At 49.5% G+C, this 27161-nt stretch overlaps 2 protein-coding genes across 3 annotated transcripts in view; both read right to left on the reverse strand.

The window, feature by feature from the left end:
- Nucleotides 1-26993, reverse strand: part of LOC105862011 (aldehyde dehydrogenase, dimeric NADP-preferring) — a 200407-nt gene extending 173414 nt beyond the window's left edge. The window contains exon 1 of the mRNA XM_012747991.3: nt 26888-26993. Within this exon, the coding sequence (XP_012603445.2) occupies nt 26888-26978 (91 nt within the window). The 5' untranslated portion in view covers nt 26979-26993. The remainder of the gene's footprint in view (nt 1-26887) is intronic.
- The window catches only part of LOC105861987 (multidrug and toxin extrusion protein 1-like), a 30031-nt gene continuing 4376 nt past the window's right edge, over nt 1507-27161 (reverse strand). The window contains exons 2-17 of one of the 2 annotated variants that reach the window (XM_012747936.3): nt 24687-24788; nt 23755-23823; nt 22705-22853; nt 21788-21830; nt 20583-20627; nt 16573-16670; nt 16204-16301; nt 15987-16100; nt 15835-15902; nt 12773-12881; nt 12597-12672; nt 9342-9411; nt 8959-9091; nt 5241-5335; nt 4119-4197; nt 1507-2108 (exon numbers count right to left, since the gene is read on the reverse strand). In XM_012747936.3, the coding sequence (XP_012603390.1) occupies nt 1882-2108; nt 4119-4197; nt 5241-5335; nt 8959-9091; nt 9342-9411; nt 12597-12672; nt 12773-12881; nt 15835-15902; nt 15987-16100; nt 16204-16301; nt 16573-16670; nt 20583-20627; nt 21788-21830; nt 22705-22853; nt 23755-23823; nt 24687-24788 (1575 nt within the window). In that variant the 3' untranslated portion in view covers nt 1507-1881. Of the gene's footprint in view, nt 2109-4118; nt 4198-5240; nt 5336-8958; nt 9092-9341; nt 9412-12596; nt 12673-12772; nt 12882-15834; nt 15903-15986; nt 16101-16203; nt 16302-16572; nt 16671-20582; nt 20628-21787; nt 21831-22704; nt 22854-23754; nt 23824-24686; nt 24789-27161 lie in introns of those variants that run through there. The other variant, XM_075994039.1, reaches the window with a different exon arrangement.

Below are 27161 nucleotides of genomic sequence, written 5' to 3' on the forward strand. Positions count from 1 at the left end.
CCGGCCAGCCAGGCGGGGGCGCGGGCCCGCGCGGGGGGCTGCGGGGCGGCGGCGCGGGCGCCGAGCGGGGCGGCGGCGAGCTCCATGCCGGCGGAGGGCTGCGGCCGAGCGCGGGGCGGGGCAGGCGGAGGGAGGCGGCCGCCCCAGGCCCGCGACCGCCCCAGGCCCGCCGCCCGTCCAACCGCGGCGGCGGGGGCGGCGCCCGCAGGCCCGAATGCGGGAGGGCGGGGCGGGGGCTGGCGCCGCCGCGGCACGCGGGCTCGGAGGGGGGCGTCGTGGGTCGTGGGCCGGAGGGGCGAGATGCGCGGGTGGGCGGGACGGCGGGGTCAGCACTTCGACCTCCGCACCGCCGAGCACTGGGCCGGCGTTTCCGCGGCGTTTCCCGTGCCTGGCCTGGTTTGGGGGTTCAGGCGTTTCCTCCGGGGGGGCTTTCCCGGCTGGGCCGCTGGCCTGCAGCTATTTGGGGTCAGTGGTTGAAGAAACCTCGTTATCCCTGGGCCCGACCGGGCAAGGGGAAGGGCAGGGAGTGGGAGAAACCTCTGAAGGCTAGGGCCGGGGAGGAAGGCACAGAGCTGGAGGGCCAGCTGCGGTTGCCTCCTGCCCCGGGATCAACCTTGAGGGCCAGGAGCAGCCCACTCAAGCCTTTATCTGCTTCCCTGGAGATTGAGCTTCAATTTACAGACCCACGGGGAAGCGCTGAGGGTGGAAATTCCTTAAGGTGGCCTCGACCAAAATCAGCTATTGGGTGTTTTTTTCCTCACAGCAGTCAGCTTTTCTGTTTTATTATTTCAAGGCAAAGGCCGTGCCTAGGGCATTGCATCCGTCCTAGCAGTTCCAGTTAAAATAAATTTCTGTGGAGCCCAGCATCTAAATTTAACGTTCTGTTTGTGTAGAAGATTGCAATTCAGCACATACACGCAGGTCTTTGGGTATGCCTGAAGAACAAAATGAAGGTTGGAGATTTTATTTTAAAAAAGTGTTAGTATTGGCTCTTGGAGAAAGTTGATGGTACTAGTAAAGTTCTTGGGAGCTCCAGCTGGTGAGAACCCTAGAGTTGCCTCGTTATTTCAGCAAAACTGGTCTCAGGTTACAACAGGCAGTTTCAGCACCAAACAAGCTTGCAGAGAATTTCCTCTTTCCCGTTTAGAGCAATGTTATGTGTCCTGAGGGCCCCACCCCTGCTTCTGGACTCTGTTTTTGTTGAGTGAACAAGGACGACCCATTTGGTATGATCAGCCTTCACAGCACTGAGCACACGTCCGTGTACTGAGGCTTGCTGAGCGGACGGTGTGTAGCTAGGCCCGGGAAGGCTCACTGAATTAGGGCCATATTCAGTCTGTTAGCGCTTTGTCCTCCGACACCCTCGCACACCCACCCGGGCTTGTCTCCGCAGCCCTGAGAGCAGAGGCTTCCCAGCTTTCCCAGCCACAGGCCTGGAGCCGGCCCCCACGTGAAGACTGACCAACGCTCTTTGCCCAGTGAATAATAATAAGGCACAAGGAAAGCTATATTGTAAAATATATTTTAATTCAGACAGTAAGAATTCTTAAGCACTTAGTTTATGGGTTTGTGTCTAAAAACAAACAGGGAGCAAAGCAATACCAAAGCCATAGGTCAGTGTGGTCAGTAATGCAGCGGTCCTTGGTAGACACAGTGGTAGATGAATTACTACCCAAACGCCATCCTTCAGACATTGTCTTTGACCATAATATAGTTTTACCTTAGCTTCTTTTCTTCTTCATTAGAAAAATATATTTTTGAATTCTCAATTCTTGAAGTCCATGGGCACAGCTCAATTACATTGGCTGAACATGAATTGTCACTGCTAAGGCTCTTTGTAAGCTCAAAAGTGTCACATGGCTTTCTCTCCCTCTTGCCGCATCACTGAATTCTGACATATAATCTCACGAAAATGCCCACCAGCAAGACTAAAATAACCCCCAGGAGCAGGAGCCCGCGCTGCAGCCCCAGCTGCGTCCAGGACAGCCTAGTGCTGCCCTTTGGACAGGCGGGCAAAGGCTCTTCTTGGTGCGCCTGCTGATCCAACTGAGTCTGACCTTTTTTCCCAACATCTTCCATTAAAATTCCTTCTTGGTCTTCAGGGCCCCCTGGGAGGAAGAAGGAATTTAGTTATCAGCTTAAAGGAATTTTTTTGCATCTGTATGAAGGGTAACAGTTGGAAGAAAGTGAGTTGAGGAAGCAGCTTGCTGCAATGGCTAAAGGAATCCTATCTCAGTCCCTCACACGGTGATCCTGCTGTTGTTGGCTTGGGTGCTGCAGGGAGCGCTCCCAAGAGCTAGAGAAATAGGGTAGCTCTCTCAGTGAGGATTCATAGGGGAAGTTTTCAAGGGGCCAACACCCATCTAATAATCATTTCAGAAAGAGGATAAAGTAAATGGACGGGGGGTAACCTCAGAAATAATTCATAGTTATTCACAGAACCAAAGAAAGCCGTGACTCCACATGGAAGGGCCAAGCCGGAGACCGAGTCACACCTAGGCTGAGTCTCGTGACACTTCAGGACATTAAGAATAATAACAGGAAAATATCCTAACAGCTCCTCCAGAGAAAACAAAAGGTAGATTACGTAACGGCACAGGAGTAAGATTGGCATCCAACTTCTTAATAAGCACACATGGATGTTAGGAATGGTACAATGTCATGAGCGTTCTGAGAGAAAATCACTGTGAACAGAATGATACCAGCTCACACCTAACAAAGGCTTACCGGGTGTCAGCGAGGCTGTTCTCAGCACTATTTGACCCTCACAACAATAGTATGAGGTAAGTGACATTATTGTCCCAATTCCACAAATCAGGGAAACTGTCACTGATGGTAGCAAACTTGGACCAACCCTTCCTCTGAAGATTATTATAAAATCCGAATAAAACAAATTGAAAATATCATCTTGAAGGCATCAGAGAGCTAAAGAGAAGTGAGGAGTCCCCAGGGCAGGATCGGGGGGCGCTAGAGACCAGAGGGCAAGCCCAGCCTCGGGGGCCATCTGGCCCTGAGCACTCCACCTGGCCCCTTGGGCTGAGAAGCTGAGCAGGCTGCTGGGGGCCCCGGTACCGACCGAGGGTAGGGCCCCGGTAGGCCTCTCTGTATTTGGGGTTGGAAGCCTGAAGGGGGCATCGAAGAATTAAGAATGAAGCAGAAGTAAACCTGGCCTCACACTGGCCATAGCACACCTTCGGGTCAGCCGGCCGAGCCAGAAACCTCCACTTACAAAACTGCCCCAGACCGGTAGGAACTCTAAGCATCCCACAGAATCAAAAGAAAACCCTCTCTGAAGATAGAGGCCTCTCTGAACATTGTTTCATGCCGAAAATTACAAACAGTTTTCAAATATAAAGTCTGGAACATAGTCAGAGCTACCCAGACGTACAGCACAGGAGCCTAGACGAGGGGCCTGGCAGAAGCGGCAGAGCTGCTGCAGCGCAGCCGTTCCGCTGTTCCGCGAGGCCAGAGGACTTGAGCCGCAAAGGAGCGAGGGCTTATGTGAGCGCAGGGCCAACTGCCTAAAGGGCCGAGACACAGGGGAATTGCTCAACTGACAGAAACAAAAATAGGTCTCTTCCACTCATGGGTTGACCCATTTCTTCTCTGGAAGCTAGTATGCTTTAATAAACCTTTTCACTTTGGTTGCTTGCAAAAAAAAAAGAAAGAAAACAAAAATATAACCACATTTGTATGATGGCCATCATATGTAATGGTCCAAACAATAACCTGTTTAAAGTGCACAGGTGTCTGCCTGATGAACAGCAGGGACCTCATGAAAACGAACTCACAAATGTCAGTTTCCAAGATGCGGTCAAAGCACGGAATCGCCAAGTGTTATAAACGCCTGCAGAATGCTTGCAGAAGTTCCACAAATTAGCAGAGGAAGTGGGACCCTGTAGTCATCCACAGCAGTTGCTAGTGTGTGGGATTAAAGCAAACAAACTTGAAGTCCGTTTACCCGGGACTGGGTGTTACTTGACTTTACCATTTGTCTCTGAAACATTATTGCCCTATTTAAGTGGGAGCTCACAGCAGCAAATCCAGCTGTGTCTCACAGATGGCCCCTACAGTCCCACCTGGACAGGCCTGGCTGCGAGCAAGGAGTTCCTTCTTACCTGGGTGCAGGGCATCCGGAGAGAGAGCTGAGCTCCCATTCTGAGCCACATTTACTTTCAAATTGGCATGTACCTGAGCCTAGAAAATGAAACTAGTGTTATGAACTGTTTCACAGTTTCAAACTAGTGAAAATGAAATTAGTGTTAATGAGCTGTTTCACATGACCACCCAGTTTAGGAAAAGCCAAGCCATTTTCCTGAATTGGCATGTACAATCGAAGCTTCTCTAGTTCGGGGGTATGGAACCACCTTTCATAGAGACTGTGAGGCCATTTGGAGTGGGGGGTGAGGGAGACAGGCACCAAGACCATTTAGAATTCTCTATTTTTATTTCACCTCCTTTTTCTACCACTTCTTACTAGACCCCCATTGACCCTAAAAAGCGGAAAAGAAGGTTGCACACAAGTATCTTAATGAAATATTTTGGGATTATAAAAAACAGGATGGGCCAGGTGCGGTGGCTCACGCCTGTAATCCTAGCTCTCTGGGAGGCCGAGACGGGCGGATTGCTCAAGGTCAGGAGTTCGAAACCAGCCTGATCAAGAGCAAGACCTCGTCTCTACTATAAATAGAAAGAAATTAATTGGCCAACTAATATATATAGAAAAAATTAGCCGGGCATGGTGGCGCATGCCTGTAGTCCCAGCTACTCGGGAGGCTGAGGCAGGAGGATCGCTAGAGCCCAGGAGTTTGAGGTTGCTGTGAGCTAGGCTGACGCCACGGCACTCACTCTAGCCTGGGCAACAAGTGAGACTCTGTCTCAAAAAAAAAAAAAAAAAAAAAAAACAAAACAGGATGAATTTGATGCATGCCACCTTTCTCCAGTTCCCATTCTCATCCTGACATCGGCTTCTCCTGCACAGGGCGGCAGCGTGGCACGGCCCCCCGGGGAAGAGGGGGCTCCTGCCTTTCTGGTCAGTGAATAAACAAGGGGCAGTGCACAAAGCCCAGGTCGCCCGGCCAGCACATCTGAATTAAATTTAGTTACAACAACAACAAGAACAGCATTTGGATAAAAGAATGAAGAAAAAGGGAGAAGAATCTTCCAAAAGGAAAGATCCAGTGGGATCCGGTTTGTGTTCTAGGGGAGGAGCCTTTGCTGAGACAGCAATGAGCACTTACCTGTTGACAGGCTTTTTCCCAATTTAGCCGAACAATAAAGCCTAGAAAACACACAGCTTGAGAGACCACACAGATGATGATCCCTGACCACAGACCTGGAAATGGAAATATTTAATACAGGTTAATTCGGAAAACAGGCCACCCCTGGGGAGCATGTTTCTCCTATCTCACTCCCGTCGGCCACCCTGGAAATCTTTCATGGCTGAGGTAGAGCCCACTGTAGGCCAGAGACCTCTGTCCTGCTCTTTCCTTGGGTTTCCAGAAGGTTCTGAAAGGCCCAGTGCTCCCTGAGGCCACACCCTGAGGAGCCACCTCTTTTGGCTCAAAATGTCAGAATAAACGTTCAGATGCTATTTGGGGCTTAGTGATTATAATACTTGGATATTAAGAAAAGTGCCAGTTACAAGGAAATAAAATTTCCCAGGACAAAATACTTCCACCCTATTTTCCTCAAAAAAGGAGACTAACTTTTTTTGATAAAGCAGAACTCACTAGACACAGAGTAATGACGCCCCTCCCTCAGACCAGCCTGCAGGACTTCCCACCTAACTTGCTTCTGGCACAGACTTTGGGGGGAGCTCCCAGGGCAGGGTCATAAACCTAGAGCTGACCAGAGAACAGGGGAAGTCTGAGTGGGAACGGGTCTCAAAGCACTATACAGCCCCTACTAGTGTACACACGGGGCAGAGGGAGATCCCAAAGGATGAGGGTTTTTTTGTCAACAGTGAACTAATGACAGAATCATTGTCATTAGTGCAGCTCAGTGCAGCTCACAGCTCTGCTTCTTGGTACCAATCACCCTCATATCACAGTCTTCAGATATGATCAGCCCACTCTTTGGAATAGCAAAGTTAGTGCTACCTGCTGTTCCTATGAAGAATTAGTAAAAGCAAACCACTGGCTTCCTCTTCAAATCTAGTGTTCCCAGTACATACAGATTACAAGCTCACCCTAACCATCTTAAACATAACATAGCCAGCTACCTCCAGCTATAATTTGAAAGTCATGAATTAGATTTCCATTAATTTCACCATACATCATTTAAAACATTTCTGTTTGACTCAACCTAGGAACCCCAAACAGAATGATTATTAGAATCCTCTGGGTGAGGCCCAGGAATTTACATATTTGAAAAGCCTCCCAGGAATTCTGATGGCCATTATGATGTGCTGAGGTTGCTCCTGAGAACTTGCAAACTTCTGGCGCTCTCCTGGAAACATGTAGGTATACTGCACGCCCTGCCAGAGGACACACAGTATTGAAAATCAGTACACACCACACTTTCTTCTAAGATGTGGGTGGAGGGATTGACTGCAGTGTTCTCACAGGGCCCTCCTCTCCTCAGGGCCCCCAACATTTCTTTTAGGTGATTCTCAACTTCCTCTACTTTGCACACAGTAGGTATGCTTTTGTTAAATGAATGAGCCAAGGACAGCCCTTGGGATACAGATGGATTTATACACACACACACACACACACACACACACACACACACATACATATACATATATATATATATACACATATATATATATTTTTTTTTTGGTAGAGTGCAGTGCCATCATCATAGCTCACTACAACCTCACACTCCTGGGCTCACATGATCCTCCTGCCTCAGCCTCCCCAGTAGCTGGGCTCCAGGCACATGTCGCCACGCCCAGCTGATTTTTCTTATTTTTTATAGAGAGTGGGTCTTGCTATTGCCCAGGCTGATCTCGAACTCCTGGCCTCAACTGATCCTCCCACCTCAGCCTCCCAAAGTGCTAGCATTACAGGTGTGAGCCACTGCACCCAGCTTGGATTTATAAAGTAGATTCCTCTTCTAAAAACACTGAATTCACAGGAGTAGAGAGTAGAATGATGGTTACCAGAGGCTGGGGGCAGGGAAATGGGGATTTGTTCAGGTACAAAGTTTCAGACAATCAGGAAGAATAAGTTTTGAGTGGCATGGCAGCATGACTACTGTCAATATACTGTATTAATATATTGAAATATAACATATTTCAAATCAACTAAGTAAATTTCAAATGCCTCACCATAAAAAATAAACAAGGTGATAGATATGTTAATTAGATTGATATAATCATTCCACATAGTATACATATGTCAAAACACTACATTGAACCTCATAAATGTATGTAATTGGCCAGGCGAGGTGGCTCATGCCTAGCACTCTGGGAGGCCAAGGCGGGAGGATCACTCAAGGTCAGGAGTTTGAAACCAGCCTGAGCAAGAGTGAGACTCCATCTCTACTAAAAATAGAAATAAAATTAATTGGCCAACTAGCCAGGCATGGTGGTGCATACCTGTAGTCCCAGCTCTGGGAGGCTGAGGCAGGAGGATTGCTTGAGCCCAGGAGTTTGAGGTTGCTGTGAGCTAGGCTGATGCCACAGCACTCTAGCCTGGGCAACAGAGTGACACTCTGTCTCAAAAAAAATAAATAAACAAATGCATGTATGTAATTATGATTTGTCAATTTAAACTAGTAAGAGGTAATATTTTAAAAAGTAATGTAAAATATCTCCTTAATATTTTATACTGATTGCATGTTGCAATGATAACTTAGATATATTATATTAAATAAAATACATTACTTAAAAAAATAAAAATAAGGTAGATTCCTCTAATATTTCCATTAGCTATGCCACTGGTAAATCCAAAATATGAACAATACCAGAAACTCAGATAAATAATTTTCTGCACCATAATGCAAGCCCAAAGAACTCTGGATTGGCCATTCAACTCTTTGAACAACTCCTGTATTTTTAATTAAAATATTATTGAAATTGAGAAAGATGTGCAACATAATGGAACATACTGAACTGCAAGTGCCCTCTAGGTATCAGTTTTCTCACCACCTGTGAGCCTGCCAAGTCCCAATGGATTAAAACAAACCATGCTTAAGTTGGTCACTCCTTCACTCCAAAGATAATGTCCAATTTTTAATATAATCATTTATTAACTGTCAATGCATTCCAGATTATTATTTTAGAAATCAAAGCTGGGCAGTCATTTATTTCCCTACTTTTTTTTTTTTTTTTTTAGACCTACTCTTCCTGAAGGATTATTTCCCTACTTTTAAAAAAAAGATTAGCTCTGGTAATTTCACATCCTGTGGATCAAGTTCGTTCTTCCCAGTGCAGTAAGGTGAGGAAGTCCACCGCCCCAGGCCCTGTGGAGACCCACGAGACACGGCTAAGAAGGCCGTGCCAGGCAGGAGGTGCAGGCTGTGGACTGGGCTGAGGGTGGCGAGGATACTCGCCTCTGGCTGCGCTCCGTGGGTCCTGCCCCGTTGCCAGGGCGACATGGGGAATATGCTCCAGGACATACACAGCTGCCACAGTGGTGACCCTGCCTCACCCCAAATGCTGCAGAATGGCCAGCGTATGGCGGTCTCAGACCTGCAGACTCACTTTGAGCGTCTCATCATACAAGGGCTGTCACTAAAGAACAGAATGGGATCCACAAAAGGAACATTTCCAAATGCTTCTCAAGTGGGCCCTGCTGTCACCTCCTTTGAAGATATGAGAAGCAGATGAGTCAGGACGGGGAGGTGAGCGGAAACGGCATCTGGCTGTGCTCAAGTGTGTCAGTGTGGCCTTGGGCCCCTGGCCGGAGCCGGAGGCTGCCTCCTGAACCCCCGCACTCTCGAGGCACCGACGAGCTCGGGAAGCTCCACGGCGAGTGACTAAGCTCTGCCCGCCAGCGTGAGGCTTACCGATCACTCCCAGCTTGGTCGCAAACATCAGTGCGATCCCGACGGGGAGACCAACCACATAGTAGCCGATGGCATTCACGATGGCTCCAACCTTCTGATTGCCACTTCCCCTCAGAATGCCCCCGCATGTGCACTGTAGGCAGATGACACCCCATCAGTGCCACCATGGCTTCTGGAAGACACCCTCTCCTGAGCAGTCACCATTCTGTAGGACTCTGACATAAAAACCCATGGCCATGTGGCAGTGCCCTTCTAAACTAAGCATGATAACAATATTCAGTGTTGCTACCTCCCGTAGCCCCTCTTCTCAGCTGAAATTTGCCATCATTGGAAGAAATACACAGCTCATAAAAGTGCTTAGGGCAGTACTGCATAATACTCACAGCAAGAGCTTCAAACAGGTGGGATATGGCATAAATGGGAACCACCTGAGCCACCAGATCAATGATGTCTCTGTTAGGAAAATAAAGCACATGGTGATTAGAAGATAAACACAAGGAAAAAAGGGAGCCATGCAGTCTTCCATGTATGTGCACTGCACCCAACAGCCTATTCAGGGGCAATTCTACCGTTGGCCGGCCTGTAGAGGAAACTAACCACGCGTTGTATCTCACAACTTTTACAAAAAATGTACAGTAGCCCCTATATCCGCAGGGCATATGTTCCAAGACCTCCCCCCTGTGGATGCCTAAAACTGGGTAGGTAGCACTGAACCCTATATACACTGTGTATTTTTCCTATATGTACTTTCTTATGATAAAGTTTAATTTATAAATTAGGCATAGTGGAAGGTTAACAATAACTAACAATAAAATACAACAAATGTAACAATATGTCAGCATCACTACTCTTGTGTTTTGGGGCCATTATTAAGTAAAATAAGGATTCCTGGAACGCAAGCACTGAGGTTCTGTGAGGTTGCTCTGATAACCAAGAGGGCTCCTGATGGTTACAGGTGGGCAGTGCGGCAGTGTGGAGACCCTGGACAAAGGGATGATTCATGGCCTGGGCAGGATCGAGGAGGACAAGGCAAGATTTCATCCTGCTACTCAGAATGGTGTGTAATTTTAAACTTATGAATTGTTTATTTCTAGAATTTTTCATTTAATATTTTCCTACCTTGGTTGCCCTTGGGTAACTAAAACTGTGGAAAGTGAAGCTGTGGACAAGGAGGGACTACCGCATAGTCCATTTGGTCAATGTAGACAAACAAATTCAATGATTTGGTACCCCTCAAAAAAAGTTTGGATTATATTGCTGTCTTTTTTTAAAGCATGATTCCATAGGCTAAGCGTGAACGTGCCTCTCGGCGTGTCTGCATGCAGCACTACAGAATGAGAGTTCAGGTTCTTCTACGGAGCCATGCTTGGCAAGCTATAACGGCCTGGACACGTTCTGCAGATTTATCCTTGGTTCCTAGAAATGGGCCTTAACCTCTAAAGCTAGAGACTTGGATTCAATGCCTGTGCATGAGGGAGATGAGAAAAATGCTGCCCCTGAGCCAGGGAAGCAAGAAATTCACAATACCTTGGAGGGAGTTTGGTCACATATAAACCTAGAATGCTGTCTGGCAATATATATTTGTTGAATGACTTAATATCAATAAATAAGAAATCCAGCACTGAACAAGATGATCACTTCCTTCCCCCACCCCAAAGGACATAAATACAGTTCCTTAATCAAATTTTATTTATTTTTGAATATATGACATATGCAAATGGTCAAAAGAAATGAAACAATACGAACATAATGAGAACAGTCTTACTGCAGTGCCAGGGGGCCTGCCAACCTGTTATCATCCCTGTCCCCTCCAGGTAACAATTCGCAGTACTTTCTGTATTTGCCTAGTGTTTTTGCAAATGTGACTGCATATTCTCAATTTCCCCTTCTGCATACTGTCATTCCATACACAGCATCCTCTGCATGGTGCCCTGTACCTTGGTTTTTCCACCTAATATATTATGTTCACTTTTATATTCCACCAACATATATTCTTTCAAATGTGCTGCTGGATTCTGTCTACTTATATTTTATTTTGGATTTTTAAATCAATATTAATAAGTGACAATGGCCTGTGATTTTTTTTTTAAGTGCATTTATCAGTTTTGGTACCAATGTTATATTTCCTTCATAGACAATGTGGAAGTTTTCCTTTTTCTGGGCTCTGGAACAATTTAGACACCATTTGAATTATGTACATTTTAAAAATCTTATAAAATTCTCCTTTGGAACTCTCCAGGATTGGAGCTTTTTGGCATTTTAAATTAATTTTCTCTTATTTTTTTATAAGGAAATCAGTTTATTTAGACCTTCTATCTTTTCTAGGGTAAATTTTGATAAATTATTTTCCTTGGAAAATTATGTTTCTGCTAGGTTTTTAAATTTCCTTGCAAAAAGTTGTACAAACTAGTCTCTTAAGATTTTTCAAAAATGACTGTGCTTATAGTAATTCCCCCTGTAACTGGGCTGGGTGTTTCCGCTAGTTCTCTGGTTCTGCAGGACGGGGTCCACCCTGCTGCCTCACAAGTAGCTGGTTTTAGAGTGTGCGGTCGCAGCCCTCACCACGGCTACGGTTTGTGCCCCGTGTGGTTTTGGGAGGGGACAGACCCAGACTAGCTCCCACCAGGTTCCTGCTGGAACTGTCAGTCTACCCGGTCTCCTGAGGAAGTTAATTCTGATCCCTTTTGAGGGAAGTGACAACTGTTCATGGCTATTTTCCCCACTCATTCAGAAATGAGGGATCTATAAACATCTTATTTTCCCACAACCAATGGCTGAGGCTGAAGAATGACAACCCACCATCGGGCGTCAAAAGACAAATACCTGAAGGATAAACCACGAAAGTGCATCTGTCCCCTCCACCAGCTTTCTGAGCTGTGGGGGAAAAGTCACCGTGTCTTTTGTAATTGCTGATAAGCTCATCCCAGGTGAGATGTGTCCCCACAGTATTTCTATGGCCAGAATGTAAGAGGCAGCCTCACAGATGAAGGGGAAAACTCCACGGGGCGGGGTACCCACAGAGCACGGGGCGGGGGGACGGGGTTGTCTCGCACAGGAATTCTTCAGTAATCACTGATAATGCAATTTTTGAGACAGCTCATTTGGATTTTGTTCTATTTGTTTTAGAATCCTGCTCGTTGGATTGAAGAGACAGCTCATTTTGAGACAGCTCATTTAACTTCAGTTCAGTTTGACAAATATATTATACGACTTGCTACAAACCAAGCATCTGACAGTTTTTAAGATGCCAAGATGATCCTTAGCATTGAGAATGAAATAATTAACTGAAAATGTAATCAATTCTACCAAAAGGGAGTTTCCTTCTTTAAAACATGAGAGTATTCTGGCCACCAGAAGCATAAGATCACCACCAGTGCCCATGAAATTGGCATTTTAGATCATACGTCAGTCCCTGCAGTTCTTCTCAGCTAGCATCGCTGGGTTCTGGTCTCATAAATGACTCAGACACCCCTGGAAGATGCAACCACCTCAGGGGGTGCCCCCAAGATACCGTCTACCCAACTTAACCATTTCTTTATTTTTTTTAAATTAAAAAATATTTTATGCTAGCACCTTGATCTTGGATTAACCATTTCTTTGCCACAGATTTCACATTGCAAGAAAGTCCCAGCACTCACTGGTCGGTAGTGAAAATGTACCCCACAAGATCCTTACAGCCCAACAGCAGGACACAGAAGGTGACAGCAAACAGCTCTGGAGACAAAACAGCAGAAGAAATAACAGTGAGCAGGGAGTCTGCGGCAAGTCGGGACCTACTGTACGGCGAGCCAGCCTCGGACAGGGGGTCGGGCACCTGTGATCAGCAGAGCCACCGCGGTGGACGTCCTCGCCTGATGGATGTTTCCGGCACCCAGCGCATTCCCCACCCGGACGCTGGCAGCCATGCTGAAGCCAGAAGGGATCTAAAATGAAAAGGAACAACGACACTGCAAAGTGAGAACACTACGGAGAGAGGCAGCCTCCTGCCTCACACCTGACGGTAGAACTTGGTCCTAAGAGTTCTAGAAAGCCTAATCGGCAACATCCCTTTGCCTGGCTAGGAGCTCCTAGGCTACCACGAGACCTGAACCCAGGTTGCGATGCTGGGTACAGACCGGGCTCTTTGCAACCTCCCAACTGCCGCAGGGGGACCCGGCACAGCCGCGTGCCTCCTCTGGGGTGCTGGGGATGGGCTGACTGCCAGAACCCCAAGCTACAATCTGCTCTGAAAGGCCACTAAGAGGTCCAGGTTAGAAGAGAGTGGTACTAAAGGAATTAGAAGGAAGCAGCACTGTTTTGTGGTTAGGCATCAGGATGCTGAAGCCAGACTGCCTGAGCTCAAATCTTGGCACAGCTACTTATCATCTGTGTGACCCTGAGCAAGCTACTTACCTCTCTAGACTTCTGCTGTTTTATCCCTAAAAGGGGTCTAGTAACAGAACCTACCTCATCGGGTTATTGTAGGGATTGAATGAGTTCATACAAGCTAACTGCTTAGAATAATGCCTCATGTGTAGGAATTGCTCAATAAAGATTTGCCTTGTTATCTTTAAATTTACCAGTTGAGAAATTAGTATTTGTGGCCAGGCATGGTGGCTCACACCTGCACTCTGGGAAGCCAAGGCAGGAGGACTGCTTGAGCTCAGGAGTTGGAGACCCTGTCTCTTCTAAAAATAAAAAAGAAGTGAGCCAGACAACTAAAAATAGAAAAAATTAGCCGGGTGTGCTTGTGCATGCCTGTAGTCCCAGCTACTTGGGAGGCTGATGTGGGAGGATTGCTTGAGCCCAGGAGTTTGAGGTTGCTGTGAGCTAGGCTGATGCCACGGCACTCTAGCCCGGGCAACAGAGTGAGACTGTCTTGAAAAAAAAAAAAAGGAAGAAAAGAAAAGAAAGAAAGGAATTAGTATTCATAGGGAAAAAAGATTCATCACTCATTTAAACATAAACATTGCCTTATAATCAGGAGAGTTCAGGGCCAGCTTAAAGAAAATCTGATACACAGACTGAGGAATGCAAATGGAATAGGAGATTCAGTCCGTGCCTAGAAAGTCACAAGTAGGGACTAACACAGAGATCTCCCAACAAATGATCTCTTCATCCCAAAAGGAAAAATAGTGCCTTGACAGGGAGAAACTCGACAGACACCATGTTAACCAACGAAGTTAGTATCCCCAATGGTGGGACAACTCGACATGACGAGCCTGCTGATCTGTGGTTTCCTGCCCACAGTGGGCAGCCTGAACCTATTTGTGAGCAAACATCTGCTACAACACATTGAGGGAAATTCTATGTATAGTGGCCCGTATTCTTCAAGAAAGACTGAGGATCTGTTCCAGATTAAAGGACATGAAACAGACATGACATCTTACATGCTTGTAGTTATAAAGTTATAGTTATATGTAGTTATAAAGTTAATGCTTAAAGCTATAAAGGTCATGACCAGAACAGCTGATAGTATATGGATATGGCCTGTGTAGCAAGACAGACAGTAAGACAGAGCAAATGGGGCAAAATATAAACAACTGGTGAATCTGAGGAAAGATATACATCCTTCTTTGGGTTAAGTAGAAATACAAATCTAAATTCTTATGAGCCTATTAAAAAAGCATGTGGAAACATATGCAAAAAGCATAAGGTTTTCACTTTTAGGAATTTATGTCAAAGAAATAGTCGAACAGGTTTCCAGAGATAGTTATCCTAGGATGTTCACTGAAGTATTGTTAATAATAGTGGAACATTGGAAATAAACTAAATATTCAATGAGAGATTATTTTAAAAATTATACTACATACAGTATAATACCATATACTATTAAGCATTTGATTTAGATGTAGTTACTGAACTTACTGAAATATACAATGTAAAAAGTGTTGAAGTGAAAAATACAGGTTAAAAAATTCTGCCAAGAATAAAAGAAGAAACCCAAAAACAAAAATATCATAGGTCCTAAAGAGAATAACTCTTAAGGAAAACAGGAAATGTACTCTATGTACTTTTAAAACATAACTAATATCAAGGGAGGCAGGAGAATCTAAGCTCTAATACCACAAAAAAATGCCAAGCACATCTACTGGCTTTAGTCTTTTCCTACATTATAAACTCCCCTTTCTGTCTTTAATTTTACATTTCTAAAGCATCACTTGCTAGAGAAAAGAGTCCTTCAGAATTTCCAGCTGATGTTTTCAGTGAAACAGAATCAAAGGAAAGCCTCTCACGACTGGGGATCTACTATCACATATCAGAATCCCTTTCCTTTTCAAGGGTGAATAATATTCCGTCATGTGCATATACTGCATTTGGGTTAGCCATTCATCCATCCATGGGTATTGGGTTGTTTCCACCTTCTGGCTGTTGTGAATCATGCTGTTGTGAACACAGGCAGACAAATATCTTTGAGATCTGCCTTCAATGCTTCTGGGGGCCTGCCTATGAGGGCCACACTGCGCTTTCAGAGGCTGCGGACGCAGCGGGAGCCAGGCATGATGACGCGGGCAGGAAGTTTGGTATTTACCGCCATACTCCCAGTCTCATCTCTCCTTGATGCCACCCACCTGTTCCCCAAGGCCTTTGGGTTGTGACAACTGAAGAAGATTCTAAAAGTGCGGAAAGAAAATCGAACCTCTCAGACCTGAGCCGTTAGGAGACAGAGAACCAGCAGGTCATTTGAAGTTTCTGCCCAGCACCCCTGCAGTTCACAGGGGAGACCCAACTGAACCAGAAGCCCCTCCCAGGCTTGAGGATGAGATTTGACTTTCAGCCATCATGTCACAACGATCACTTAAGGTATGACTGCGGTGCTCGCTGTGTAGGGCTCTTTCAAACGCCCAGCAAGGGAAACAGCCAGCGTCTCCACACCACTGGCCCTCCGACGCTCACCATGTACACAATGGTTGCCAGTTCATACACGATGGACTGAGCTCCCAGCTCCACCATGCCGAGGATACCTGGGGAAGAAAGACAGCTGACACCTTGCTTTGGGTTAGAGCCCCATGTCCCCACCAGTCGCTGTCATCTGTCCTCATACTGACCGCTCAGGAAGCTGCCGACCTCGTAGGCCCACCACTCGATGCACAGCATGAGCATGCTGGGGATGGCCAGGTGAAGGAAGGAGGCCCAGTCCCGCAGGCACTCAAGGGACCACCCTGCAGGCGGGACACACACGTTTCCAGTAGATTTGGTCACTGGGCCACAGCTCAACCCGAAACAAAACCCACATCCAAGTAGAAGACGCAAGGCAGGCTTTACCTCCCCACGTGGCTTGATGCAGCTTTTTCCCAAGGATGTAGAGGAAGAGCAGTAGAGCCAGGGTGAACTGGGAGATCACATTTGCCAGTGCAGAGCCTCTGGAAAGAACGGTCCCAGTGAGGGGCGCTCCCTGTCCTCCATCCTCCCCTGCCTCACTCAGCAGCGAGGGCAGCAATAGTCCGTCCCTTGCTGCGCCATCCTCAGCAGGCCCTGAGGTCTTCGTCCTCCCGGAGCAGCGTCCCCTCCGTCCCTGACAGCGCTCTCCAGGGCGGTGCAGGAACCAGCTGAAGGGCCCACTCACTCTTCTCCCGCTGGACAGGCCGCATGCAAGCCGTGCCTGCCCCCGTCCCAAGAGCAGGTCGGACTTACGTCACCCCAAGGTGCAGTTGATGGAGAAACACATAGTTGGCGAGGGCATTGACGAGGTTGGCCGCAACTCCGGTCACAATCTGGGGCAGCACGATTCCCTGGAACAAGGACGTGGCACGCCATGCTTGCGATGGGCAGACCAGGACTGCCCTTCTGCCACCCGCACACACATCCGGCGTCACAGGCCTGGAAGGGGCCCCGCTGGGGAAGCCCGTCCTCGCCGCTCCCGCATCCCGCCCGTCCCCTCCTCTTCTCTCCGAGGTGTGGAGCGCAGAGTTCTGGCCACAGCCAGACACAGCAGGGGTGAGAAGACAGCAGAGAGGGTGCAGAGGAAGGGCTCGTGTCAACAGTGCAAGGACTGGCGGAGACTAAAAGGGTTCAAGAAGCCATTTTTAACGCCAGACGATGGGAGAAAATGACAATACTTTCTCGACCAAAATTGAAATTCAGAAAACCAACCTATAAAAATCTTGGGAAGCTAGAGCTTCTTTCTAGAGGATGGAATGAACTCCATCATATCTGACTCTCATAAGGACAGGGTCTGAAAAATGTCCAGACTACTTGGTATCTCAGATTCAGACTTAGGGCATGAGAAATTATGTTAGACCAAGGCAGTAAAAATCTCTCCTGCCACACATCGGGGCAGAATAACAGACACAGACAGTGAGCCGCAAAGGCACGAGGAGCCACTGTTCCCCCATGGTCACGCTGTCCTGTAAAGTGTCACTATGTCTCCTTTTGGAATGACTACTGCTTTCTTGCTCACTGGGAAATTTTTTTCCCTGAAATCATGGACTATAAGAAACTTTCCTGTTTGAAATCATATCAGTAAAAAGAAAACATCTCACTCTTGGCTGGAGGCTGATGTCACCGTAACACAGAAGAGCAGCCAGGTGCAGCTCACCTGAGTTTCTGGGCGTGGCACTGCGCGTCTGTCCCCCTGCCGCGCCCATCTCAGCCTCGCAGTTCCAAGGGAAGAGGACCTGCACCCACGCTACAGTCCAGACCTGACACTGGCCCTTTGCTCCAGCCCTGCTCCGCGCCTGCCAACACGACCTCGTTCAGTTTCACCAGATGCCCACCCTTCCTCAGACTCTTGGAATAACTCTTCTCCCTCTGCCTGCTGAGACACCCACTCTGGTCTCTCTTGATGCAGGGCCAATAAACCCAGCGGGACTGCAGGTTTGTCTCTGGTGGTCTTGGGCTGGTGGGGCCTGGATGAGAGTTGTGGCTGTTTATTTATCAGGAGACCTGGGTTAGTTTTTACTGGGGAAGTTTGTGATCAGATTTATGTTTCAGGAAGATCCTCCAAAATGACAGAGGACAAATGAAAAGAAATCAATTCAGGCGTGGTGGCTCACGCCTATAATCCTAGCATTCTGGGAGGCCAAGGCAGGAGGATTGATCAAGGTCAGGAATTCAAAACCAGCCGTAGCAAGAGTGAGATCCCGTCTCTACTAAAAATAGAAAGAAATTAATTGGCCGACTAAAAATATATAGAAAAAATTAGCTGGGCATGGTGGTGCATGCCTGTAGTCCCAGCTACTGGGGAGGCTGAGGCAGGAGGATCACTTGAGCCCAGGAGATTGAGGTTGCTGTGAGCTGGGCTGACGCCACAGCACTCACTGTAGCCTGGGCAACAGAGTGAGACTCTGTCTCAAAAAAAGAAAAGAGAGGAGAGGAGAGGAGGGAAGGGGAGGGGAGGGGAGGGGAGGGGAGGGGAGGGGAGGGGAGGGGAGGGGAGGGGAGGGGAGGGGAGAGAAAGAAAGGAAGGAAGGAAGGAAGGAAGGAAGGAAGGAAGGAAGGAAGGAAGGAAGGAAGGAAGGAAGGAAGAAAGAAAGAAAGAAAGAAAGAAAGAAAGAAAGAAAGAAAGAAAGAAAGAAAGAAAGAAAGAAAGAAAGAAAGAAAGAAAGAAAGAAAGAAAGAAAGAAAGAAATTCAGGCTGTGGCTGGGGGAGCCACAGGACCAGGTGACCCCCGTCACACAGGAGGGACGGGAAGACGGCGTGAAGGGTGCAACAGGTGACCGGGGAGAGGAGGCCCAAGGCCACTCCTGGTGATGGGACACAGGACTCCGGAGGAGCAGGGCATGCGGAGGGGTCTTGCCTGGGACGTGCACGCGTGTCTCAAAGGCAGCTGGACAGAATGGCCGGATGTCAGAGAGGTGAATGTGGCCGTGACAGGGACAGAGAGGAGACAGGACACGCGAGGAGACAGCCACCCCCCTCCCCCTACACGGAAGCCTGGGCGTCGCCAGGGCTCAGCACCCCCCCACATCCTCTGCAAACCCGGCTGCGTCTCCACGGGGCGGCTGTCTCCCTAGGGAAGGGCCCAAGGCAGGGCCTTTCCATTAAGGGCGGAACATTCCTCCCCCGACCTGCAGCATTTCGTTCTGCTCATTCTTCCTTCACCATGGACCTTCATCATCATCAGTCCGGACCATGTCCATGGCTCTCATCTCTCCCCTGCCAGTTAGTGTGTTTCCAAAACTAAAATCCCCAGCAGAGAATGCAAGGCCCTCCATGTACTGACCGCAGGCCAGCCCACCTCTCGGGGCCTCCATCCCCTGCGTCCCCCACCACTGCAGTGGCTCACCACACTCCACACGCCCCACCCTCAGAGCAGGCTCCTCTGCCCCTGTCTGGGAGCCCACGTGTCTTCTATAACCCAGTTCAAACCTCCCGAGCCCTCTCAGCTGTGGCTTGAGGAGTCGTGCCTCGGGGTGTTGGAGACAAGAGTTTCACATCCACCATCCTCACTAGTTAAGTCAGAGCCTGAGTTAGGGCCACCACAGCTGTAGGGAGACTGAGTCAGGGAGAAGACCCTGCAGTGTGCTAAGGCCACTAACCTGCTTCAAACAAGGCTCTAGGTTGAAACAGACAGCCCAGAGACGGGTCCGATATGCTGCTTTCCTTCTCTAGCCTACAGCTATTTCAAGTACATAATTCTAACACTGATAAAGATTCAAAACATTATTGTTTTGTTAATAGGGTATTATTTTAATTTTAAGAACACTGAAGAGGACAGGCATGGTGGCTCACACCTGTAATCCTAGCACTCTGGGATGCCAAGGTGGGAGGATCACTTGAGCTCAGGAGTTTGAGACCAGCCTGAGCAAGAGCGAGACCCCATCTCTACTAAAAATAGAAAAATTAGCTGGGCATTGCGGCACATGCCTGTAGTCCCAGTTACTTGGGAGGATGAGGCAAGAGGATCGCCTGAGCCCAGCAGTTTGAGGTTGCTCTGAACTATGATGACATCACTGCGCTCTAGCCCAGGTGACAGAGCAAGACTCTGTCTTTTTTTTAAGAGTCTGTCTTAAAAAAAAAGAACACTAAATAGATGGGAAACTTTCTTCTTTCTCCCCTTCCTCATCCCTTCCTGGTACATATGCCTAGAAAGCCTGGCTGTGTGGCTCAATCCATTTCCTGGCACCCCATTTGCCTGAATTCACCTGGAAGGAAGCCGACAGCCCCACCTACGCTGGCTTCATAAAGCCACACCCACCGAGCCCAGCGACCTCGCAGGCTTTCGCCGGCACTGTTCATCTCGTGTGAAGTGCTCTGGCTGATGTCTGGTGTCGTTACTATTGGAGCTTTCACGTCCCGCTGAGGAAGATGGGGCCTTTCAGACAGAACCCAGCGGAGGCTGCTCACTGGAGCCAGGCGGGCCGCTCCGGCCCTCGGTTCTGTCCAGGGGGTGGACAGGCATGCACCTTCTCCCCAGGGCGCGGGCTCAGACGCAGAGCCAAAGCACACTGCAGCTGCGACGCTGCCCTGCCAGTGATGACATTTCCAAGTGGGAACTGGGTGTGAATTCTCCAGAGCCAAGAATAATGTCGCTATCACGTAACAAACCTCTCAACAGCAAAGTTCTATGTGCACAACACCAAAAACTGTCTTCCTCCATCCTCCAGGTCTCCCTGGTCCTTCCTGGGGGATCTTCAGGGCCCCCCTCCCAGAAAGGCGCAAACTCCCGTTAGCCCCCTGAGCAAAGGGCAGTTGGCATTACCTGGTTGAGCAAATATTTAACTTGCAACGTGTAAAGAAAGGTCGCCTACGAGAGAACGAGAGAGAAGCGTCAACGCGCAGCCTTGCCACACGACAGTGAGGACACAGGGCCGCGGCCGGCTGGAGCCGTAACCGAGACTCGGCTGCCCTCTGCTCCCACGCGGAGCCCTGGACGCTGTCACCTCAGCATGGGGGCAGGGACCGGGGTCTATGGCCAGGGTGTTTGTGCATCTCTTTTATGGGTGCAGATGATCCAGCAGCCCCAGTCTCCCTGGGTACATGGCATGGACTCTCCCGGGCCCACTGGCACAGAAAGGAGGAAAGGCGGGCACCTCCATGTAGACTGGGCTATAGTCCTATTTGGTGAAATAATTAAAGAATATCACATTGAAAATGTTTCAGGATGAAGTAAAGAGCACAGTGCCAATTATTAGGGCAAATAGCTACCATTATGTGTCCAAATTGTGTCCCCTAAATTCATATGTCGAAGTTCTGACCCTACCGTGACTGTATTTGGAGTCACTGGTCTTTAAAGAGGTGATTAAGCTAAAATGAGGCCGTCAGGGTGGGCCCTGATCCAAGAGGACTGATGTCCTTGTGAGAAGAGAGAGGCACCAGGGCCGTGGCACGTGCTGGGGACAGCGTGTGGAGAGGCGGCAAAAGGGACTATCCACGAGCCAAGGAAAGAAGCTGCAGGGGACACCAGCCCTGCTGGCTCCTTGGCCTTGGACTTGAGCTCCCAGACTGTGAGAAACAAGTCTCTGTCGTTTAAGCCGCCCAGTCCGCAGGGCCAGGTGTGGGCCGGAGCAGGCTCCTGCAGCCCAGCTGAGCACCCTGTCTTCAGGGGCCTTGACCTCGCTGCTGTGTCACACATTAACACGCTCTTGAGGTTCTGTGTGATCACACTCAGATAAAAAGTAGGTGAAAGGCTCCACGTGATGCCCTCAGGGGCCGGGGCTGGGTAAGACTTTGTCCCTATACAAAACAAAAAGTCTGCAGTCTGCTCCAGCGATGATCCTAGAGTTCCCTTCAGCTTACAGAGTTCAGGACAGTGGCCCTCTTGAGTCGCCTCCCCCCTGGGGTTTCTTTGAGACAAACATCTGTGGTGTCCTTAATGGGCACGATTAAAATCAGCCACCACAGGTGGGACTCATCGAACGTGGCACCAGACCGCAAGCAGGGAGGCGCTGGACTCTGAGCACTCACAGGAAGGGCTGGAATGAAGACGGTGACGTAGGTCTGCGTGAGCCTGCAGAAGGAAAGGACAGAAGCAGCGATAGAGGCCTCTGTTCCAAGCAAAAGGAGGCAGAGTAAAACAACTAAAGCTGCCTTTTGCATTCCCAGCTCTTTCTAAATTAATGGGCTTAAACTGCTGGAGCAAATGTAAAAATTTACTCGTAGAGCTTGTCATCTTATACCCCAGGTAACCTTTCTTGCTGCTTTTAAGTCTTTAGGTCTAGGGCAGGGTTTGCAACCTCAGCAGGATGGCGGATAGCTCCCTGCTGTGGGAGCTGTCCCGGGCATGTTCCACAGCCTTCCTGGCTTCTACCAGGAGCAACCCCTCACTACCAGCTGCGACGACCAGAAATGTCTTCAGATATTGGCAAATGTCCTCTGGGTTCAGAGCCATTGGTTTCGGACAAGGACTTTTTAAAGGTCTTAATCAATTTAACCAGTAGGTCGCACACTAAGAAGCACGTTAGAATCATCTGGGATGTTTTGAAAGCCGATGTCCAGGTCTCGCCCTGGACCAATTAAAACAGAATGGGGGGGGCAGGGGGATGGGTGGGTTTGAAAAGCACCCAAGTGGTTTTATTATCAACCAAGGTCAAGAATAACTAAGCTATGAACCAAACCACAAACTACCATCCCACATGGAGAATGTTTCCAAATCTAATTGCACTCAAAACTCTTAACCCTAGGAGTCACCCCCAAGAAGAGGGATCTAGCTCAGGTGCCAGGCATGGAAAGTACTAAGACCTGGGGGATATCCACCAAGGAGAGCTTACGCCCGGGCTGGTGCACAGCCCCCGGCCTTTGTAACTCCCAGAGGTCGAACCTGGAAGGACGGTCTTTCCTCGGCTGGATGGACACCAGTCCCACCATGACAGGTCCCACCTCACCTGGACACATCGGGGTCCTGCCTGAAGAGCAGCAGGATGTGCTGGGTGTTGAGGAAGAGTGCCCAGCAGGGGAAGCAGCAGAGCAGCAGCACGAGCGCGCCCCTCTGTAGGACGACCCCCACGTGCTTCAGGTTCCGGCTCCCGAATGTCTGGGGTGCACACAGCCAAACACAGCCGTTAGCAAGAGGTGGCACCCTCGCTGTCCCCCCAAAGCCTTTGGTCATGCCCAGCAAAGACTTTGCCAGTCTTTAGGTAGGAAGGCACATCAGTGAGAAAGATTAGGGATTCTCAAACGTGGCAGCCATTAGAATCAGCTGGGGAACATTTTCAAAACTCTGATGCTAGAGTCCTGCTAAAGATATTCTGGATTTAATTGGTCCAAGGCAGGACTCAGATATCAATAATTTTTAAAAGTTCCCCGTGTGATTCTAATGTGCAGTCAGGGTTGCATAACCTGGAAACTTGTTAAAATGCAAATTCTTGAGACTTGCTCCAGACCTACTGAAGCAGATCCTGGGGGCAGGGCCAGCGGTGTGCCAGAGCCAGCTCCTACCGGCTTACTGAAGCCAAACTGTGCACGGCTCCGTGGTCAGTGACATCTCTGTGGTAGCTTTAAATTAACCACAGGGAACACTTACACCACTGGAATTGGCAAACACCACAAGTCAGATGTTTCCCTCCCACCCCTGCTCTCCCACCTGGCTGTTGAATATTTACTGGCATGAGATTGGCTGGGGCCCAGCAACCTGTGTGTTAACAAGCCCTCCTGGCAATTCTCAAGTTTGAGAACCACAGGACTATACCTAACTCAAACATGCAGTGTGTGATAGAAATGCCCCTATTTGGTCAAAGTATAGTGCCAGGCAGTCATGCAGATAAACTCTAGTTCACAGCAGGCCAGGAGCACCGATGACTGACAGCTGCTGCAGGTGCTCCTGGCGTGGATCTCCTCGCCTGTGCACATGACTCTCCCTCTTGCCAGGGGGGCTCTCCCATCTACACTTGAGAGCCATCCAGGGTCACTGTGAGAGTGCAACCACTCCCATTTACCTGGGAGATGAGGGTGTCGCACGCAGAGGATAAGCCAAATCCCACTGAAATGCCCGTGATGTTAATAACCTGGAAACAAACCCAAGGGTGAGGCTACACAGGATTAAAGGAGGAAAGGAAGTTACATTCTCTACCTGTGTTGACGGCCTGCAAAGCTCCTCCCCAGGCATTCACAAGTCAATCCGATCAACTCCTAAACTGCCTGGGCCCCTGCTCAGAGCAGCTGGGCCAGCTTAAAGTGTGTTTCCACCAGCGTAGTTGGGGAGTGGAGGGGAGGCTGCGGGAGCAGGAACACACACCCTACTGAGAGTCGCTGAATCCATTTTTCTAGAAATAACCTAACTGCCCAAACCAAAATCCTTTGGTCTTACGTGGCCAATTGAAAATCCCTGGCAGAGATTAATGGCGTGTCTCTGGTTTGGGGGTTTACATCTACAATACAGAGAGGATTTGGGCTCCCACCGATGTTAGGTTTGGATACTAGGATCTATCTAGACTTTGCCTTCCAGTTCCATTTCTAGATTAGGACTTTCTGGAAGACAGACACTGGAGGGGGTGGGCACGGGGACTGAGTTTCTCCTCATGAAGTCAGACTCGACTCTCCTTCTACAATTCCCTTCTCCCAGATGTGGAGCAAGAGTGGGAACTAGGACTCATGGATTAGAAACTAGATGATGAGGCAGACAGGATAATGTCCCCTCAAAGATGTCTTCATCCTGAGCCCCAGAACTTAGGGATCTGCAAGGTGACATGGCAAAGGAGAATTAAGGTTGCAACCCCACTGGCACCTTGATTTCAGCCCAGTGAAACCCACTGCGGACTCCTGCCCCCCGGAACTGTAAGAGGGTGAGTCTGTGTGGAGGCAGGTCGCTGTGTTTAGTGTCTGTCACAGCAGCAGGGTGTGGATTAGCATTAGAAGGTCCCATACGCACGGCAATTGCAAGGGTGACAGCGTCCAGTTCCAGCTTGCCCAGGTGGCCGCAGAACACGGAGCTTATGAAACTGATCAAGAACAACATCAGCTGGGCCAGGAACTGCGAAGACAGGGAGAAGGGAGGTGAGTGCCCACTCACCTCACTGTGGTGAGGGTGCAGTGCCCAGCCCCAGGGCCGATTCCACCCCGTTCAGCTCCAGTGGAAACAAAGAAACCCAGTATCGGTGAGCCCCCGCCACCTTTCACAGGCAAATGCACAATTTCAGGACGGGGGGGTTGGGGGGGAGGGGTAACTTCCTGAAATATTAATTTTTTTTTTGCAACCATTGGGTCAGAATCATGTTTTTGAGAACTTCCCAATGTGTTTTGTTTATTTTTTTCACTGCAATTTCTCATGCCATAGATCATGTTAAATTTCCTCTGAAATCTGCAGAGGCTGCCTTTTGGGATAACTGTCTTGTTATGTGAGATTCCTGGTGAGGACTGGGGAGAATGCAGCCTTCGACAGTGAGAACTTGCTGCAGCCGGCAGGAAATCCCGCAGCAGGCAGGAGGCGCCCAGGGAGAAACGTGCTCATCCCACTGGAAGGCCAGCGGGATTGGAAATCTCCAGGTGACACCAGGGGTCTGTGGAGCACCTTTTGTGCTTCAACCCTATGCAGCGTCAGATACGAGAGCAACTTCAGCTTCTGTAACACTGAGCTACTCTTCCTCCAAATTCCAGCCACTGCTAGGAACCGCTCCACTGTGTTTCTGCAGCACAACTGGGCAATGAGCTCGCTTCTTGAGGCCAATTTAAAGCCACGTCCTGCCTCCCACCCGCCAGACCAGGCAGTCCAGTCTCTCCCGGGGAAGCCCTGCGCCCCTCCGAGGCTCATGCCAAGAGGGGCTCATCTGACCGCCTGCTCCTAGGAGGAGAGAACAGGTGCCTAAGGATTTGCTGCTGCTGCCGCCGCCACCCACAGTGCCCCTGCGAGGCCCCTTCCTAAAGCGGACCCCTGGGGATGGTGACCTGTGACGCTTGCCACTGGTCCAGCCCCGCTGCCACCTCTCACAGCCCTTCAAGGGAACTGGGCGCCTCTGCCTGAGCTCAGCGAGGGCCCTCTTCCTCGGCCCGTGGCGCGGCTTCCAGAGCTCACCTCCGCCAGGCCCCGCGCGGCCGTCAGGCAGTGCCACGGCCTGCCCGGAGTGCCACGTCAGGACCCTCAGGCCCCTTGCCCCCGCGGCCCCGGGGACCCTCCTCTTTCCCTCCCCAGCATCCACATCTGGGGAGGGCCAGTTTTCAGCCCCTGTGATGGGCCCAGACCTTCAAAACCCAAAAAGCCTGACCCTAGCCCTGGGGGTGGTGTTCTGTAGGGGACCCGTCTTTCTTGTGTCAGTCCCCAACCAGGATCCAAGCGCCTCTCACCACCACAGGGCTGAGTGTGGATTGGAGCTTGGTGTCCTTGAGCTGTGCGTTCAGGGCCGTTAACGGCCACGGAGCCCTTTTTGCTTGTGAGCTCTGCCACACTTGCACATCTTTCCCGACCGCCGTCCTTTAAGCCTTTGTGCGGGTCAGCCGTCGCAAGTGGCCACGCTCACCGAATCTTTCTGCTTCCCCGTGCGACGCCGTGTCCCCACGCGCCGCCTGTCTCCCTGCAGGCCACACAGAGGCCATTCCGCACAGCTTCGTGTGAAGACGTGTCCAGTCTCCCCTGGCGTCAGGCCTTTGGAGATTTTCCCATATTTCACTATCACGGATGTACCGCCCTAAACATCTTTTTCACTTGGGCGGGAGACAGGCATTTTCTTAGGGCGAGCGCCCAGGCCGAGGGTGGGAATGGTTGGATGTCTCTGATACAAAAGGCCAGGAGGTCAATCTGAGTTAAACTAATCCATGTGAGATTCACCTTCTGCGTCAGTGCCAGCAAAAAGAGTCTCTTCGTGAGGGCTGCTGGGCTTCACCGGGGTTATGGCAATAACCCAGTGTGCAGATTGCCAGAGCCGGGCAGCTGAGTGCCGCCGGCCACGCGGAGCCCTGGTCTCACGGCCCCAGAGTTCAGATTTGCTCACTTCTCAGATCTCGTTTCAAGCCCTTTGGGTTTGAACTCTTGGCCACAGACTGTAGTTCATGTACATAAGGGTCACATGGGAGAGGCTGTTCAAAATGCCTGTGCCCGGCCCATCTCAAGAGATCCACAGGGCCAGGGAATGCACCCTGCCCATGTACTCCCAGGCGAGATGCAGGTGGTCGAGGACCACACCTTGAGAATGCTCCAGACCCTCTGGGATTGTGCTGCCACAGAGCACATTGCTGCACTCAAGGAATTAGACAATGCTGGACAAAGCTTTTTTCCCCTAGGCGTTTCAGCGGCTGCTGTCTGAACAACAGACTGAACTGGCAGTAGCTTGGACAGAGCCAGAAGGATGATAGAAATTGCTAGACTGTGCTTCCGTCCCTTCTTGCCACAGGGACCCTGCTCAGGTTTTGGCCA

Source organism: Microcebus murinus, chromosome 18, assembly GCF_040939455.1.
Source record: "Microcebus murinus isolate Inina chromosome 18, M.murinus_Inina_mat1.0, whole genome shotgun sequence".
NCBI classification, from domain to species: domain Eukaryota; kingdom Metazoa; phylum Chordata; class Mammalia; order Primates; family Cheirogaleidae; genus Microcebus; species Microcebus murinus.